Source organism: Orycteropus afer, unplaced genomic scaffold (genome assembly GCF_000298275.1).
Source record: "Orycteropus afer afer isolate SDZICR_OR568_19922 unplaced genomic scaffold, OryAfe1.0 scaffold00006, whole genome shotgun sequence".
Classification (NCBI taxonomy): Eukaryota; Metazoa; Chordata; class Mammalia; order Tubulidentata; family Orycteropodidae; genus Orycteropus; species Orycteropus afer.
The window spans coordinates 12,112,503-12,130,300 of NW_006921593.1; the positions used below are offsets into that span (position 1 = coordinate 12,112,503).

The 17,798-nt window shown below is 44.7% G+C and overlaps 1 protein-coding gene across 1 annotated transcript; it reads left to right on the forward strand.

The window, feature by feature from the left end:
• Nucleotides 1-9,127: 9,127 nt before the first annotated feature.
• LOC103198609 (RB-associated KRAB zinc finger protein) lies at nucleotides 9,128-13,174 on the forward strand. The gene is made up of 4 exons (XM_042781127.1): nucleotides 9,128-9,142; nucleotides 12,254-12,380; nucleotides 12,650-12,745; nucleotides 13,146-13,174. Exons 1-4 carry the CDS (start codon nucleotides 9,128-9,130, stop codon nucleotides 13,172-13,174), a joined length of 267 nt encoding a protein of 88 aa, XP_042637061.1.
• Nucleotides 13,175-17,798: the final 4,624 nt, after the last annotated feature.

A 17,798-nucleotide genomic window follows, 5' to 3' on the forward strand; every position in this document is an offset into this window, starting at 1 on the left:
AAAGACTGGGAACCCTGCTCTCACAGAGATTACCACCTAGGAAACCCTATGGGGGCAATTGTACTCTGTTATTGAGGTCGCCACGGGTCAGTGGCAACGGGTTTAACAAGGCTTGTCTTTACAGATCCAGGCTTATGACCCAGGGCACTGGGTGTGGGGGCGAGACCGCACCCTCATTCCCTAGAGCCCCCAAAGACGACCAAAGCTGGAGGATGTTGGCCTGAGGAGAGGTATGTCTGTGTTCTCACCAGCAGGGACAGGATGATGCATTGCCCACATGGGAAATCTGGGGAGCTCCTCACCCCACGTAACCTTACACATAATGCAAAGTAGACCAGCTGGCTGGGCATGCTCAGATGCCTCCCAGTCCTGATGGACAAAAGACGTAGGCACAGCCTCAGTGAGCCATGCAGAGTACTGAGGAGGCCGCTCAGCTGGCCCTCGAGAAAACCATTTTGTCACCAAAACATGGATGTGGCCTAAAGCAATTAGGCCAAATGATAACGTTGATGGCATGTTGATTTGGGTCAAAAATGAATTTCCCTTAGTCATAATTTTCCATATGTTATGTTTTCACTTTCTCTTTTTAATTCACTTCTGGCCTTGGGGATACCAGCTACAGGGTTTATTGATAACACAGTAAATGTTTAACACTAGGTTATGAGATGCAACAGTCTACATAGTCAGTAATCGAAGATTAACTGTAACTGGGGGCCGTGGCTCAGTGGCAGAACTCTCACCTTCCATATGGGAGACCGGGGTTCGAGTCCCGGCTAATGCACCTCAATGCAGCCCCTGCCCATCTGTCAGGGGCGCCCTGTGTGTTTCTAGGATGCTGACCAGGTTCCAGGAGAGCTTCCAGATGAAGATGGGCTAGGAAAGAAGGGCTAGAGACTGACTTCTGAAAAACAGCCACTGAGAACCCAGTGGGTCCCAGACGGCTCCTGTTGGGAGGCCAGCTCTACAGCAAACAGCAAGGACAACTCTAACTAACTGTACTTTCACTCAAATTAGCTTCCACACGAGTTGCTGATGGCCAGACCATTCGCCACAGCCACGTCAGGCCAGCTGGAAAGAGCAGCAGGTCCAAACAAACACACGAACATAAATCCGCAATGTCAGGTGTTCCCACATACATGAAATTGGCCTCCATGGGAACACAGACGTCTTGACTTGGTCGGTGATGTCAACCAAGACTCAGGGAGGAACAGCGTAGGCGGACCTTGAGCTTTTAAAGACAAAGGCTAGGGTTCAAGGTTCGGCTAAGAACATGTATGAGATGGCTTGTGTGTAGATCAGGGTTACAGGTTTCTGTTGGCTTTACGAAGAAGGGTGAGAGTGAAAAACTGGTAGAAGAAGGACTTGTTTAGGGTTACTGTGAAATGGAATGATTTTGAAGTTTAGAGACATAATTTATGAATTAGGTTTAAACCTCATCTTAGGGATCTGGCTACACCAGGAAGCTTTGGGTGTAGTTACCCCTCACTCCATTATGTGATGAACTTCTAATCACAGAAATTTTCTACAACTGTGTAAGTGTCTGTGTTTGTGATTTTTTTAAAAATAATATTTTATTGTATTTTCAGTGAAACTTTACACCGCAAATTAGGTTCCCATTTGACATTTCTATACAGATGGTTCAGTGACATTAGTCACATTTTCACAGGGTGTCAGCATCCTCTTTTGCTGTGTTCTGACTGTTCCATTTCTGTGTCTATGGGATTTTGTGATGACCTTCTAATTATATAAAACTTCCCCAACTGTGTGTGCATGTGTGCACACACACGTGTGTGTCTCAGATTGTTGCTTGAAAGGGAGCAGTGGGCAGACCCTCAGAAATATATTTAATGGTATGTTCTATGTAAGATAGTTGTGATGTGAGAGTAAATATGGAAGAGGTGAGAAATTTAGAGAAGACGTGAATAGAGCTAAAAGGTCACATGGAAAGAATATATAAAAAGAGATGAAACCAGGAGAAAGACCAGGAACTGAGGAGAAGGGAAGCAGAAGAGGGAAGACAGGAAAGGGATAGAGTGAGCTTTCTTTTTCTGGTTCAGCCACTCACGGACCAGTCTCTCCTTGTGGACAATTACACCTTTTCCCCTAAAGTTTCTGCTAAAGCGTTAAAGGACATTTGAGAAATAACAGCTTTAGGGTGGTTTATTACAACTGACACATTATAGTAGTTAAGTACCGTCCAGTAGGTTCCAACTCACAGTCACCCTATATGCAGCAGGGCCCTACACCATCCTCACAATCATTGCTATGTGTGAGTCCGTTGATGCAGCCACTGTTGTCAGACCATCTCATTGACAGTCTTCTTTGCTGAAACCTCTACTTTACTAAGCATGATGTCCTTCTCCATGAACTAGTTAGCCTTCTGATAACATGTCCAAAGTGAGACAAAGTTTCACGATACTCATTCCTAAGGAGTACTCTGGCTGTACCTCTTCCAAGACAGCTTGGTTCATTCTTCTGGCAGTCCATGGTCTACTCAATATTCTTCACAAACACTGTAATTCAAAGGCATCGATTCTTTTTCTGTTTTCCTTATGAGTTAGAATCAGGCTCACCAAACTCCAAGACTCACAATTCATCACAATTCACAACTACCCTTCAGGATTGGGGTTCACAATGAAGGAGCAGAGATGAAATTGAATTTGTAAGTGACCCAAAAGGTCCTGGGGTAGCATGAACGGTCTGTGCTCATCCACTAAACTAAAAGTTGATGGTTCTCTGTGGGCTCGGGACCATAGTGGCAGGGAACATCAAGCTCAATTGGCATAACATACTACACAAAGCATTGTTCCACCTCCTACTTTGGCAAGTAACGACTGGGGTCTTAAAAGCTTGCAAGCAGCCATCTAGATGCAACGATGGGTCTCTCTTCGTGCAGAGCAAAGAAGAATGAAGAAAACCAAAGATTCATGGAAACAATTAGTCCTAACGACTGGTACACCATGTTATCCTCAGCCTATACAACTATGAGACCAGAAGAACTAGATGGTGCCCGGCTACCACTGTCAGCCACTTGGAGAGGGATCTATGTAGGAGATCCTGGATAGAGAGGGAGAACAATGTGGAACAAAACTCAAAATCATTTGGGAAAAAAAAAAGGGGGGGAGGGACCAGGTTTGCTGGTCTGATAGAGCCTGGTGGAACCACTGAGACTATGGCCCCTAGCTGCGCTTCAGGTCTGGAGTTGAACCCACTCCTGTGGCTTCCAGCCAAACAAAAGACAGGCATAGGAGGTGAACATTTACATTAGGTAGTGAGATACACTCCTTGGAAAGAACAATCATGGGAGAAAGAAGGGGTGTGTATGCACATGGAGACAGCTCAGGGGGCAGGGGTGCATGGAGGGATGGACACAGGGAAGAGGTAACTATCGGGAGGAAGTGGGAGGGGAGCTGTTGCATTGTGGGAAATTGTAGTCAATGTCATGAGACAAAACGTATGTGAACTGCTGTATGGAAAGTGAATTTGTTCTGTACACTTTCACCCAAATCTAAATAAAGAAAAAAAAAAAAGAATTATACAATTAAAAAAAAAAAACAACTTGATGTTTCTCACCCACCGACTGGCACCACGGAAGAAATGTCTTGCAATCTGTTTGTGAAGGTGACGGCCAAGAAAACCCCAGGGAGCAGTTCTCTGGGACACACGGGGTCGCCACGAGTCAGATTTGACTCACCAGCACAAGACGACAATGACAAACTCTGCTTAGGGCTGACCTAGGATGTGAATCGTCGCCATGTCTCTGAAGTCCCACATTCTCTCTCCTTCTCTTCCTTGCAGATCGCAGGCCTCAGGGGAGATGCGGATTTTCAGCAGCACGTCAACTCTGCTGACTGACAGACCTGAGGAAGGGAGAGAGAGTTACCTAGAAAAGCCCAAGCTCTTCTCCAAGGACTGGCTGGAGTGATCATGTCACACTCCTAGAAGCTGGAGGCCTTCTAGGACTCTTTGGAGGGGCAACGACAAACCAGGGTCTTTTCATTCTCCATTCCTTCCTAAGGCATCTCCGACATTTTCCAGTTGCTCAGTTCAAACCTCTGCCCTGAGGTGGAAGGAGGGTCTCCTTTTCTGATATATTTCATTACCACTGAAGGTGGCGCACAGGGCCTCAGGTGAGGAGGAAATGATGTTTAAAACAGAAAATTAGAGCCACTGGATTTTGATAGATAGCTTAATATATGCCATACTTTCTGTTGGCTTATTTTTAATTCTACTTTGACTATAGAATTATTAGTATATTTGTTATACTATATTTTAAATATATTTTAAACCATTTTTGTACTTTTGAAAACATAGTCTTTCTATAAAGTTTCATGATAAGTGTTATAGCTGTTACATATGTGTAAATACAACTTTTTTTCTATTTAAGATATTTTTCTTTTTATTAATCTACTGAAGTTATTTGGCTAGGTGGTAGTCCCCCAAGTCCTTGTAAACATAAATGTTTTATTTGATATTTGGTCTTCATGATTGATTTTGGGGGATTCAGTTTTAATTTTTTAACTTCCTTTGACATGTTTGGATGTTAATATTAAAGAGGATAGTGCAACACTTCTGTTGGGGAACATAACAAAGATGAAGGGTCTTTCATCTTCCAATCCTGTGAAACGCATCTTCTCATTGGTTCCGGTCGATTTTCAACTTCCTCCCAGGAACCTCAATGCATCCGCTAGTTAGCTGGGAATTCCCACTGGCTGTGTGGTCATTCAGAGTGCAAGTTTGTATCTGAGGCTCTGATTTGTTCTGCTGATAAACCTGAAAAATAGACAGCTGGCCAGGGGCTGTTCTTATCAAGGACTCCAGTGTCCAGACCACTGCTGTGGGCCATGGGTGAAGTACAGGTCTGCTATAACAGAAAGAATTTAGGGGAGGAGGTGCTCAAGAATGTATGTATGGTATGTGTACATACAGAGCCCATTGTACAAGTCAGGACTATTTCCTTGTATTAACATGGTGGGGTGCTGATGCTATTACACTGAATTTTAACTTTTGATCATGCATGTTGTTTATATATGGCTACCACCAACTGATGAAATGTGATAACATGTTTAAAATTTTATATCAGAAAGTGTACACTGGTAATTAATTTATATCTATCTATATATATAGATATATAGATATATACACACACACTCATCTTATTCCATGATATCTTAGTTACATGGAAGATGGTTCTAAGTCTATTACAAACGGCATCCTTGAAAAAAATGCAGCACTTTGTACTAACAATATTTGTTACCTGTGCAGCTTCTGAAAACCATTTTATACAGAGAGTTGGCAAACTGTCAGTTTCCAATAGACAAAATGTTTCCCACCACCTGATAAATGAACAAATGATAGTATGTATTATGTTCCCTTGCCCTAAATAAAAATCTTTAAAGACTAGACAATAACTGAGGTTTTTTTGTTATCATCTGCATTTTTCTATTAAAAAAAAAAAGTCTTCTCACCTTCAAGTTGTGGTGACAGGTCTGTGTTGCTTGCTTGTGTCACAGAATAAAAGATCTGGAAGTCTACAAAAGCATCAACAGTGAGATTTAGCTAGGAATAGCCAGCCTGGGCAGCACACTTGTGAAAATACGATGCACTCTGAATTGCTGGAGCAAGACAGTAGCCTTTACACATGAAAATTCACTGGGTCTACATGACTGGGGTCACATGAGTAAGCTTACAGTATGGTCAGCATAACTTCAAATTTGACAAAAATAGCTTGTTTTTCTAATCTGCAGACACCTCAAGGCAGGCATGGATCAGTGTTTTACAAGATTAGTTTTGAACAGGGCCTGGAGTAAGCAAAAAACGGTAGTGCAAAAAAGGGAGTAGGCAGCAGGCTCTCTGAAACTGATTGCTACCTTAACCATATTCCTGACTCCCCACCCTTGTTTATTATGGGCAGCTAAAATTTTACAGAAGTCCAGCTTCAGTAAGAAGCAGAAGCATAAAGTAAAATGGAGTCTACTCTGGATCCAGGTCGGCCAGTTTGGTTATGTCAAACACCTCAGGTTCTGGGATTCTTTTACACATTCCCCCCTTTTGATAAATGCTTAACTAGGAGGCACTGATAACATTCACTCACACAGGAGTAACTTTTCTTCCAAAAGTATTTTGTTGTTATTTGTTGTTGTTATGTGCCGTCGAGTCGGACCCGACTCATAGCGACCCCTCCTTGGGTTTCCGAGGCAGTATCACTATGGAAGTAGATTGCCCCATCTTCCTCCCGAGGAGTGGCTGGTGGGTTTGAACCAGTTGAGCTAAATGCCTCGGGTTTCGTAGTTTGCATACACACTTGCCATCAATTGATACAGTTACTGAATGGAATTACTGTTGTTTGACAATGTTTCTTAACTCTAAAAAAAAAAAAATCTGATTTTTCTAATCTAATTATTAATTGGTTTAATATTAATCTATTTTTCATGTAGAAAAAAAAGAATAAGATAGGAGACTGAAACAACCTTTTTGGTAAAGGGCCAATTAGTGCCTATTTTAGGCTTTGCCACTTCAACTCTGCAGTTGTAGAGTGAAAGCAGCCATAGCTAGTACATAAACAACTGAACGTGGACAGTGTCCCAATAAAATCTTATTTAAAGATACTGAAATTTGAATTTCATGTCTCATGAATAGTATTCTTGCCTTTACTTTTTCCGCTACTTAACAATTAAAAAAATAAAAAAATAAAAGCTCACAGACCATACAAAAACAGGCAGTGAGCAGATTTGGCCCAGGACTCACAATTTGGTGACCCCTGTATTAGAAGCTTCTCACTGAAGCCAGGAATTAGTTTAACTGTTCCCACTAATGGCACTACTATTTAACATCTTGTCAGGGAGATTGGTTAAGGCAACCAAAAAAGACAGAACTGAGAGGAATACGAATTCAAAGGAAAGATACTAAACTATCTCTGTTTCCAGACGGCATGACTGTATATCTAACAAATCCAAGAGAATCAATGGAAACACTCTACAAGCAAAAGGAGAACTTAGTGAATTATTAGGATAAAAGTTAGCACTCAGAAATCATTAGCCATATATACAGATATGTAGTAACCAGTTAAGAAATGTAGTGGAAGAGAAGACTTCATTACAATAACAACAAAAAGTAAAACAGCAGGAAACAAACTTAGAGTGCAAAATCTATACAATAAGGAAAACGTAAAACTTAAACCGATACAATAAGGAAAACTTAAAGAAGTATATAAAATTACGTTGAATCAAATGGGAACATATTATTGGATAAGAAGTATCAGTATAATAATTTTTTAAAAAATGCTTATTTTCTCTAAATTAACTTATAATTTTAACACGCTCCTATTACAAACCCTTGTAGATTTAATTATTTCCTGGATCTAGGCAAGTCACAACAACAGGCAAGTTAATTATAAAATTCCTATGGAAAAAAAGAATATTCAGCAAAACTCTGAAATAGTAGAGCAATTTGGATTTGCTAGCCCTATCAGATACTTCGTAACTAAAATAAAAGGGAAAAAAAATATAGAGATAGTCCCAACGCTCCTCGCAAGCAACGCCTCCTAACAGCCGCTTAAGGTAGAGACGTTTAAGACGGTCCCTAAAAATTGGCGCATTGACTGGAGGGAAACGGAGTCCAACTAGTAGTCGTGCGAGAGGCACGGAAGGCGGCCTTCCAGTATTCTCCTACGCATGTGCACTCAGGCCTGCGTGCGTGTTCGCGCATGCGCACTTCCGCCGCACTGCTCTCGCTTCCGGTCCCTCGGCAGGTCATCCCTCGCCCTCGTTTCCAGGCTTTGGCCTCCGGTGGGCGAGAGTTACGGTGCCTGCTGCTGTGTGGACTGTTCGGCGAGAGGGCAGCCAGGCGAGCGCAGTGCTGTGCGGGCAGGGCTTCGCGTGGGCCGAGCGGAGGCTCCAGGGGGACTCCCGAGCGCGAGCCCCAGAGCCGGCGGCGCTGTGGCCGGAGGGACCGAGCTGGGCAGTGGTGGCGGCGGCAGGGAAGGTGCTCGGCGGCTGTGTGCGCCTCCCTTGGCCCGGACCGAGCGCGCAGGCTCCGCGGACTCCCCAGGACCGGGCGGTCTGCATCTCTGGCGGCCCGGCCGAGGTCCCGGGGCGCTGAGTTCCGTGGGAGGCCAGTCTGGGCCCGCGAGAAACGTTCCGGCTGAAGTGAGCTTGTCCTGTACGCCCCGATCGGCTTCTCGGGAACAGGCTGTCCGCTGGGAGGGAGAAGGCAGGATCTCAGGAGTCCCGGATCCGAACCACTCACCCGAGGCGTGGGGCAGAGGCCGAGCAGCCCCCGAAGGGGTAGGTCGTGTGTCTGCGGGCCCCGAGCGAGCAGGCCTTTGGGGTGCATACCCCACGCGAGGGCATTACAGAGGGCGTGATAGCGGGGGGCGTCGGCCGCTTCCAGGTGCGAGGAGCGCGTTGCATTTGAGGGCGTGAGGCTGGCTGCACCGCAAAGGGCCTGCATGGGAAGGTTGTGAGGACGGGGTTTAGTGGGGGTGAAGGGGGCACCAGCCACAGCCAGGACATTGCATCCCCGCCCCTCCTCCCCGCAGCCTCTGCAGGTTCCCCACGGGTCTCAACGCCTGTCATCAGCTTTGGGGTTGCGAAGGTCACAGGGTTTGTAGGTGGGATTGCTAAGCCGATGTTCCATTCACTTTATCCCAGTTCTTAATAACATTCTCTCACGTGCACCAGCAACCTAGTCACATGACTGTGAAAAAAAAAATAGTCTCTTTATGCACATTTACCGCGTTTTTGAGAACGCATGTTCTCAATTCTCGTGGATTCTTTGGCTTTAAGAAATTCAAAGAGACAGTAAGAAAATAGGTGAGCTGTATGATCAGAGAAATCCTTTGCGCCTTGTGTTTACAGGAAGTGTTACTGTTCCCCAGTAGCATCTAACCCATCTGATTAGCACATGGTCAGGTTGAAGTTACACTGGTAGGGAGGTATTTGTCCTCGTCACCCTTTCAGCTCCTTGTCTGTTGTCAAACTTGTTACCTTACTGAGCGTTCTGGGGTGGTTCTTTTGCAAGGGATTCCTCCCTAGGCAGGCCGGCTCACTCCTGACTGCCTTTCCTGGCTTTTTCACTCCTAGAGCCATCGCTACAGTTCTCTACGCTTTTCCAACTGCAGCAAAAAATGAACAGCTCCCAGGTGAGTTTTCCCAGTGGTTCGTTTCCCACTTTGTTTTGTGGTGCATTTTCGGGGCTGATAAGGTTCCATACTTTAAAATGGGAAAGCAGAAATAGATTAAAAAAAAAACACGATTGTCTAAAATACGGTAAGAGTCGTAGATCAGCACTAAGAACATTCCAAGTTCACATGTGCCGGCATCGTGATACTTTTAGGCCTACTGAAGCTGAGCTCGAAATGAGAGTCCCGGTTTTGGTCGTGGTGGTGGTGGTGTTGTTAAGGTGCTGACAAGTCCATTCCGATTCATACTAACTGCACAAAGAACAAAACACCACCTGGTCCTGCGTCATCCTCCCAGTTGCTGTGCTGAGCCTGTCATTGTAGCCCTGTGTTAGTCCATCTCCCTGAGGGCCTTCCCCTTTTCGATGACCCTCTACTTTACCCACATGATGCTCTTTTCAAGGGAATGGTCCCTTCTGATAACATGACTGAAATATGTGACACAAATTCTGACCATTCTTACTCCTAAGGAACATTCTGGCTGTACATCTTCCAGAACAGATTTCTTTGTTTATCTGGCAGTCCGTGGTATTTTCAGTGTTCTTCGCCAACACCACAATTCAGATATGTCGGTTCTTCTTACCTCTTCCTTATTGATTGTATCAGCTTTCACATGCACGTGAGGCGATTGAAAATACTATGGGTTGGGTCAGGCGCGCCTTAGTCTTCAAAGTGACATCTTTGCTCTTAAACTCTTTCAAGAGGTCCTTTGCAGCAGGTTTACCCAGTGCAACACGTCTTCCGATGTCTCCACTACTGCTTCCATATCCATGGGATTGTGGATCGACCCAAGTGAAAAGAAATCGCTGACAACTTCAGTCTTTGTCAGACCACTTGTGAGGATTTTTGTCTTCTTTATGTTGAAATGTAATCTGTATTGAAGGCTGTGGTCTGTGATAGTCATCAGTAAGTGCTTCAAGTCTTCATTTTTGTTAAGCAAGGTTGTGTCATCTGTGCATCGTACCTTGTTAATGAGTCTTCCTCCAATCCTGCTGCCACAGTCTTCATATAATCTGGCTTCTCTAATTATCTGCTCGGCATACAGACTGAGTAAGTGTGATGAAAGGATACAATTCTAATGCACATCTTTCCTGATTTTAAACCATTTAGTATCCCCTTGTCGTGTTCGAACAACTGCCTCTTGGTTTATGTACAGGTTCCTTGTGAGCACAATGAAATGTTCTGGAATTCCCATTCTTGGCATGTTACCCATAATTTGTAATGATCCACACAGAACGCCTTTGCATAGTCAACAGAACAGACAGAAATCTTTCTGGTAGTTTTTGCTTTCACCCAAGATGCATCTGACGTCAGCAATAATATTCCTCACTCCACACCCTCTTCGTAATCTAGCTTAAGTTTCTGGCCACTCCCTATGAGTGTACTGCTGCAGCCATTTGTAATTATCTTTAGCAAAATTTTCCTTGCATGTCATAGTGTTCAATGATTTCTGCATTCTGTTGGATCACCTTTCTTTAGGATGAGAACAAACATGTGTCTTTTCCAGTCAGATGGCCAGGTAGCTGTCTTCCAAATTTCTGGGCATAAACAAGTAAGTGCCTCTAGTGCTGCATCCGTTTGTTGAAGCATCTCTGTGAGTGTTCCATCATTTCCTGGAGCCTCGTTTTTCACCAGTTCCTTCTGTGCAGCCTGGACTTCTTCCTTCGATACCATAGGCTCTTGACCGCTCCCTCCTGAAACAGGTGAATGTCAAGCAGTTCTTGGTGCAGTGACTCTGTGTGTCCCTTCCGTCATCTTTCGGTGCTTCCTGTATCAGTCAGTGTTTTGCCAATAGAATCCTTCAGTGTTGGAACTGGAGGCTTGAACTTTTCTTCAGCTCTTTCAGCTTGAGAAATGCCAAGCGTGTTCTTCCCTTTTGATTTTCTAACTCCAGGTCTTTACACATTTTGTTATGATTGTCTTCTTCAGCTGCTCTTTGAAGTCTTCTGCTCAGCTCTTTTATCTTGCCATTTCTTCAGTTTGCTTTAGCTACTCTCTATTCAAGGGTAAGTTTCAGAGTCTCTTCGGACATCCATTTTCTTTTTTTCCTTTCCTGTCTTTTTCATGCCTTTTGCTTTCTTCGTGTGTGATGTTCTTGATGTCATCCCACAGCCCATCTGATCTTCAGTCCCTGGTGTTCAGTGTATCAAATCTGTTCTTCAGATGGTCTCTAAATTCAGATAGAACATAATCAAGATTACCTTTTGGCTCTTGTGGACTTGTTTAATTTTCTTTGTCTGCATCTTAAATTTGTATATGAGCAGGTGATGGTCTGTTCCACAGTCGGCCCTGGGGCTTGTTGTGACTGATGATACTGAGCTTCTCCATCACCTCTTTCCACAGCTGTAGTTGACTTGATTCCTGTGTGTTCCATCTGGTGAGGTCCGTGTATGTATTGTTTAAAAAAGGTATTTGCAATGAGTAAGTCATTGGTCATGCAAAATTCCATCATGAGATCTCTGGTGTTTGTTTCTTTAGTGGTTAGGGGTTGTTCAGGTTAGGATTTTCTTCTTGAGTGAACTCTGGCAGGTGGTGTCTTTCAAAGACATGTAAGTTGTCAGATTTACTGACCTAAGGTTAGTTGTAATATTATCTGTTGTTTTGACATCAGTAGACTCTGTAGTGATGTCATCTTTTTCATTCCTGGTGTTGGTGATTTGTGTTTTTTTTCCTTGATCAGTTTGGCTTGAGGTTTTTCTTTAATTGGCTTTCTGAAAGAACAGGCTTTTGGCTTCATTTAGTTACTCCTTTTGTTTTCTGTTTAATTGTTTTCTACTTTTATCTTTACAATTTTTATGCTGTTTACCTTGGGTTTAATTTTTTCTGGTTTCTTATGGTGAAAACTGATGTCATTTATTTGAGACCATTTGAGGTTATTTTTTGGGGGGAGGTTGGTTTTTTGGATATATTACTTAAGAACTCTAAGGCAGTGTTTTTTCAGTATTGTGTGTTTTTCTCTCACAGTCTGTAACATAGACTAAGGCATACAGTGTTGATGGCTAACTTGACCAGTGAGTGTGGTAATGCATCTGTTTTCTGTGGCACTGAGTTCCAGTCACGGTGCTATTCCAGGAGCCAGTATCCTTCAAGGATGTGGCTGTGAACTTCACCCAGGAGGAGTGGCAGCACCTGGACTGTGATGAGAAGACAATGTACCGGGATGTGATGCTGGAGAACTACAGCCATCTCGTCACACTGGGTGAGCAGAGCTTTTGCTCTTGGTTCTGTGTGACACCTGTAATTCAGTGATTTGTCCTTGAATTTGAAGAAGTAGGTGATAAGACCATTTGGCTCCATGGGCCCAGTAGGTACAGTGTTTGTGTCTTTGTTTCCCCATTGAAAGGTTCTAATTTGTGATAAGGTGAAAATGGGCGCTTTTGTTTTGTAGGCTATGAAGCAGCATCTTCTTACGCTTCAGAGCCTGAAGCCTAGCCCTGGTCCATGTCCTTCTCTGTTTCTCGTTTACAGGGTTTGATGTTACCAAACCAGACGTGATCATCAAGTTGGAGCAGGGGGAGGAGCCATGGATAGCAGAAGGCGAATGTCCATGTCAGAGTTGTCCAGGTAAGTTACCAGACTTTGAAGGTTTTTTAATGATCATCTGAGACCTTTGGGAGTGAGTGAAAACATCCGCCTTAGATACCCTAAATCACAGCAGCGAACATTCAGATACCACTTTCCTCCAACACCCATACACAGGTTTGTCACCTCGTTCACATCTGGTTTCTGTTTAGCAGAATTTTCCGGGGTTTACGGTAGAAAGCACTCAGTCACTTCCTCTCTCTTGGGCATTGTCAGTAACTTCTGGCCCTGCTATCACAGCTTTGGTTTCTTCAGACATTAACACATGGGACATAAAAACTAGCTTCAGACTTTCATTTTGTGCTTTCTGTCTTCCATCTTCTTTCCTTCCTGGTTGTGGAACCCCTCGGACTTGTTTTCTGTTCCTCCGCTCTCTGCGCAGTCAATGGGGGAGCCCAGTCCTCTGCCTGAGCTCTTGTCCTCAGTCACAGCCTCATTGCAGGGTCCCCTTGTGTGTCATCGGGGAGTGCTAGTCACGATTCCTGAGATCCAGCCTTGTTGATTTGCGATCCAGCACTAAGAGGGCCTCCTCTTTTTCCCAAGTGCTCGTTCATATTCCAGGGAAGAGGAGGTGGGAAGGTGCCTGACCCCTAGTGGAGGTGCAATACGCTTATTTCATGAGTGGGTTTTGCTTCATTCTCTTACCTTCCTCAGGAATGTCCTTTAAGGACATAGTCTCCATTGTTTTTTTCTTTGTGTTTAATCCTTAAAAGGGCTCATCTAGTCTCAAATTTTAAGGATATTTTGGCGATTGTATTTGTGCTTTGACATCGAGAGTGGTATCTTAGCCCCTTCACTTGTCGTCTGATTAAGAATTCTTCCTCATGAAAAGGCAGGACCAGAGCAATAGTCTGCTTTCTTCTTTCTCACAATATTTGGTGACAAACTATGAACTTTCCCCAGCTGTGAATTCTACACATCATTCCTGTTGTTGTTGTTATGTGCTGTCGAGTCGGACCCGACTCATAGCGACCCTTCCTTGGGTTTCCGAGGCAGTATCACTACGGAAGTAGATTGCCCAACCTTCCTTCCAGGGAGTGGCTGGTGGATTTGAACCTCCAGCCTTCTGATTAGCAGTCAAGTGCCTTAGGCACTATGCTACCAGAGCTCCTACCTCGCTTTAATTGTTAGATTATACTGTTCTTCCCTCAATGGTTTCTGTTTTTGTCTTTAGTGAAATGCCTTCATAGTTTTCTGTATATTCCCAGTTCCTTCACACATTAATATAAATGACATTCTCTCCTGCCTCGGTTACAATGAATCCTCCCTGGAAATTGTAAAATCTTTTCATCTGAAGAGCCAACTGCTACCATTGCTCGCCTGGCGAGGTGAGCCTGTAGCTGTTGCCAGAAGAGCGGAGGGCAGCATCTTGCTGTGACCCCCTAACTTCACGAGCGGAGGCAGAATCGGATCAGCAGCCCACAGCCGGTCCCTGTGAAGTGGAAGCCAACAGCCAGGCACACCACCACCCTCTAAGCCTCTCACCGTTTCTGACACCAACTCCCCCTCCCACAGCACTTAGAACGTCTCTGCTGGGTTTGCTAATTCGTTGCAAATGCCACACATAACTCACAGTGACAACTCCCGTTTATGGGGTTTATTAGAGAAGTCACAGGTTACAGGTCAGGTTCAGGAAGGCTCATGATAAGATTCTTCCAACAGGACAGCTTCCCCTCAGTCATTCCATCAGGCCCTTGGCCTCTCAGCCTGGCCTCTTCCCTGCTTGAGCAAGTGTTACAAAGCTCTTTTAGCTGTGCTGATAGGCGCACCGCACTCTGCCAGCACCTTCTACCCCTAGGCACTCAGCTTTCTCGCTCTGTGGCCTGGCAAGCCTGCCACTCTGTCATGCTTCTTGGTCCCATTGCTGTCATCTCTCTGCCAAGGAGGTCCAGCACAGGGATCTTGGGTCCAAGGACATGCTTCATTCCACCTCCAGCTCTTCACTTTCGATGGCAGTGAGATCCCCCTTCTGCCTCTGGGAGAGCTCATTTTAAGCCTAGCAGGGAATGACAGAACTGACCAATCCCCACATTAGGGTTCTGTATATCTTATTCACATGGTTCCATCTCCACAAGGGAGCCATGTGCCTTATTTGCATTACTAACAAGCTATCTGATCCCCTTGGTAGACCACAAGCACCTCACATTTGCATAGTGTCACCCAGTCATCTGGTGAGAGTCACAGAAACCATGGCTAGAAGAGCCAGCCTAAGTCATTCCCTGCCCCGCAGCGTGTTCCCTGTGACATCTGAAAAGGAGTTTAAATTCTTCTCAAGTCCCAAACATGTCCCGTGTTGCTGTTATGGGTGAATTGTGTGACCCAGAACACGTGTGCTGGAGTCCTGACTTCTCTCCCCGGAAAGGTGATTGTGTGTGGGAGTAAAGTTCCCTTCATTAGGTTAATGAGGCTATCTGCATGCAGGGTAGGACCTGAACCTAATCACTGCTGGATTATAGGAAGCAGGATAGACACAGTGATAACACCAGTAGGGGAATGACAGGTGGCCACATGTAGGTTGTCAGAGAACAGCAGAGCTGGGGAAGCTGAGACAAGGCCTTCTCCCCAAGAGCAAGCAGAGAGTCTTCTGTGAGAGGCAGTACCCTGAATTTCGACTTCTAGCCTCCTGCGATGCTCTTTGGAGGTGAGAATGGCCAGACTTCGTCTCACCTACTTTGGTCATGTCAGAAGGGACCAGTCCCTGGAGAAGGATAGCATGCTTGGCAGAGTGGAGGGTCAGTAAAGAAGGGGAAGACCTTCAGCAAGGTGATTGCCACAGTGGCTGCAACAATGGGCTCGGGTATAGCCAGGACCGTGAGGCTGTCACAGGACCGGGCGGTGTTTCGTTCTGTTGTACCTACGGTCTCTTACGAGTTGGAGTCAACTTGACAGCACCTAACAACAACAACAAAATGTGAGGAAATAAATTGTATTCGCTAAAGCCGCCTCTTGTGGTATTTCTGTTACAGCTGCACTGGGAACAACTCAATTGCCTACCAAAATGAATTCCTTCTGTTCATTAAACTCCCTCTGGTTTAGGTTTCTAAACCTCTTCCATGCAAATGGTGGTTGTCCGTGTCTTTCCTGTGCCCTTCACTTGCCCAGATGATGCGTAGTTTGTAAATCTGAGCTGAGAGCCCAGCTCTTCCTTAACGTTTCCTTCATGACATTTTCACCACTCCAAGCTGTCCCTTCTCTTAATGCCCTTTCCTTTCTACTTAGTGATCGTTACCACAGAAGGCTGGCTGTGATTAGATAACCTTGTCTGCAGAGGCATTAACTAGTCACTTGAGCTTCTTTCTCTGTCTGAGTTACAGTCATCCAAATAGGGTGGGCCTTTGTTCTCTGTTTTGTTTTGCATGTAATAGGCATTCAGTAAGTTTTTCAGTGACTAACTGTGGAGCTGGGCAAAGGAGAGACCTTTGTCATTCATCCACAGGTTCTGATAAAATTAGCGACTGAGTGGAACCTGATAGTACCCTTGTGAGAAGGAAGTGGGGGCAGCGCCCGCTGTCGATTGCCATCTCTTGCCGTCTCAGCAAAGTATTACAGCTCTGTCTATCTCCTGGGTCAGGGAGGTTTAGTGCTGTGATCTTTGCGTTCTACTCACGGCTCTTCTTTCTTAATGGTAGTGGCATCCCCGTTTCTGCCTCTGGGAGGGCTCATCGTAAGCCTCGCAGACAGTAAAGCTGACTGGTCCCCACATGAGGGTTCCAAACACCTTGTTTATGCAGTCCCACCCCACAAGGGTGCCATGCACCTTAGTTACTAAGCTATCCAGTCCCCTTGGTGGGCCACAAGCACCTCACATTTGCATAATTCCACCCAGTCATCTGGTGGGTATCACAAAGACCAAGTCTAGAAGAGCCATATGAAATAATGCACTGCACCACAACCCCATTTGATTAAGATAAAGAACTACTACTTAATTTCTATTCAGAGAGACAAAGAAAATAAGGAAATAAAGGCACATTTTCCCGGAGTATAGGTTCGTTAGTATAGTGGTGAGTATCCCCGCCTGTCACGCGGGAGACCGGGGTTCGACTCCCTGACGGAGAGGCAGACCCCCTTAGGAGCTCTGGTAGCATAGTGCCTAAGGCACTTGACTGCTAACCAGAAGGCTGGCAGTTCAAACCCACCAGCCAGTCCTCAGAAGGAAGATGGGGCAATCTACTTCTGTAGTGATACTGCCTCGGAAACCCAAGGAGGGGTTGCTGAGTCGGGGCCGACTTGACGGTACATAACAACAACAACAACATAGGTTTTGGTGGGAAAGGAGAACATAGCTGCATGTACTAGTTTTAAACTTGCTTTAACATGTAATATTTATATTTCAGTGCATGTTGGGCAGCTTTTTGGTAAAGCTGTTTTGAAATTCAATGGAAAGATAGCATCAGAGAGCTGGAAAAAGATTTGATGAATATTTTTAAACTTCTGCCTGAAATCTAGATAAGTTTGGAGTAGAGCCAAGGCTGGAAATCAAATTGACTGAAACAACATGAGCACAGACATTGGTTGGGGGTGAGCAAGGCATTCACAGAGTTATCAGTACCCCAGTTTTCCTAGAACAGAAGGTATTTTTGGAAGATTAGTGCAGTGGGCGTTTGAGTACGTATTATGAATCAAACTACACAAAAACTAAATTCGCTGCCGTCGAGTCAGATCTGACTCATAAGGATCTCTCCTTGGGTTTCTGAGGTGGTATCACTACGGAAGTAGATTGCCCAATCTTCTTCCAAGGAGTGACTGGTGGGTTTGAACCACGAGCCTACTGGTTAGCAGTCAAAAGCTTTAGGCACTATACCACCAGAGTTCCTTGCATTATGAATATAGTTAACCAAAAATGTTCATGAATGGTAACTTTTTTGTTTTCCTTTTGGTATTTGGCTTAGCTAGGTTATAGATCTTTGAGCATAGGACCGCTACTGTTACATTGAGTGTGGATGACAACAGCTAACAATGGTTAGGAACATCCAAACAACTGTTAGGTAACTGAAAGTTACTATTCTAGGAGCAGGTGTTGGATTCTAATGGTTCT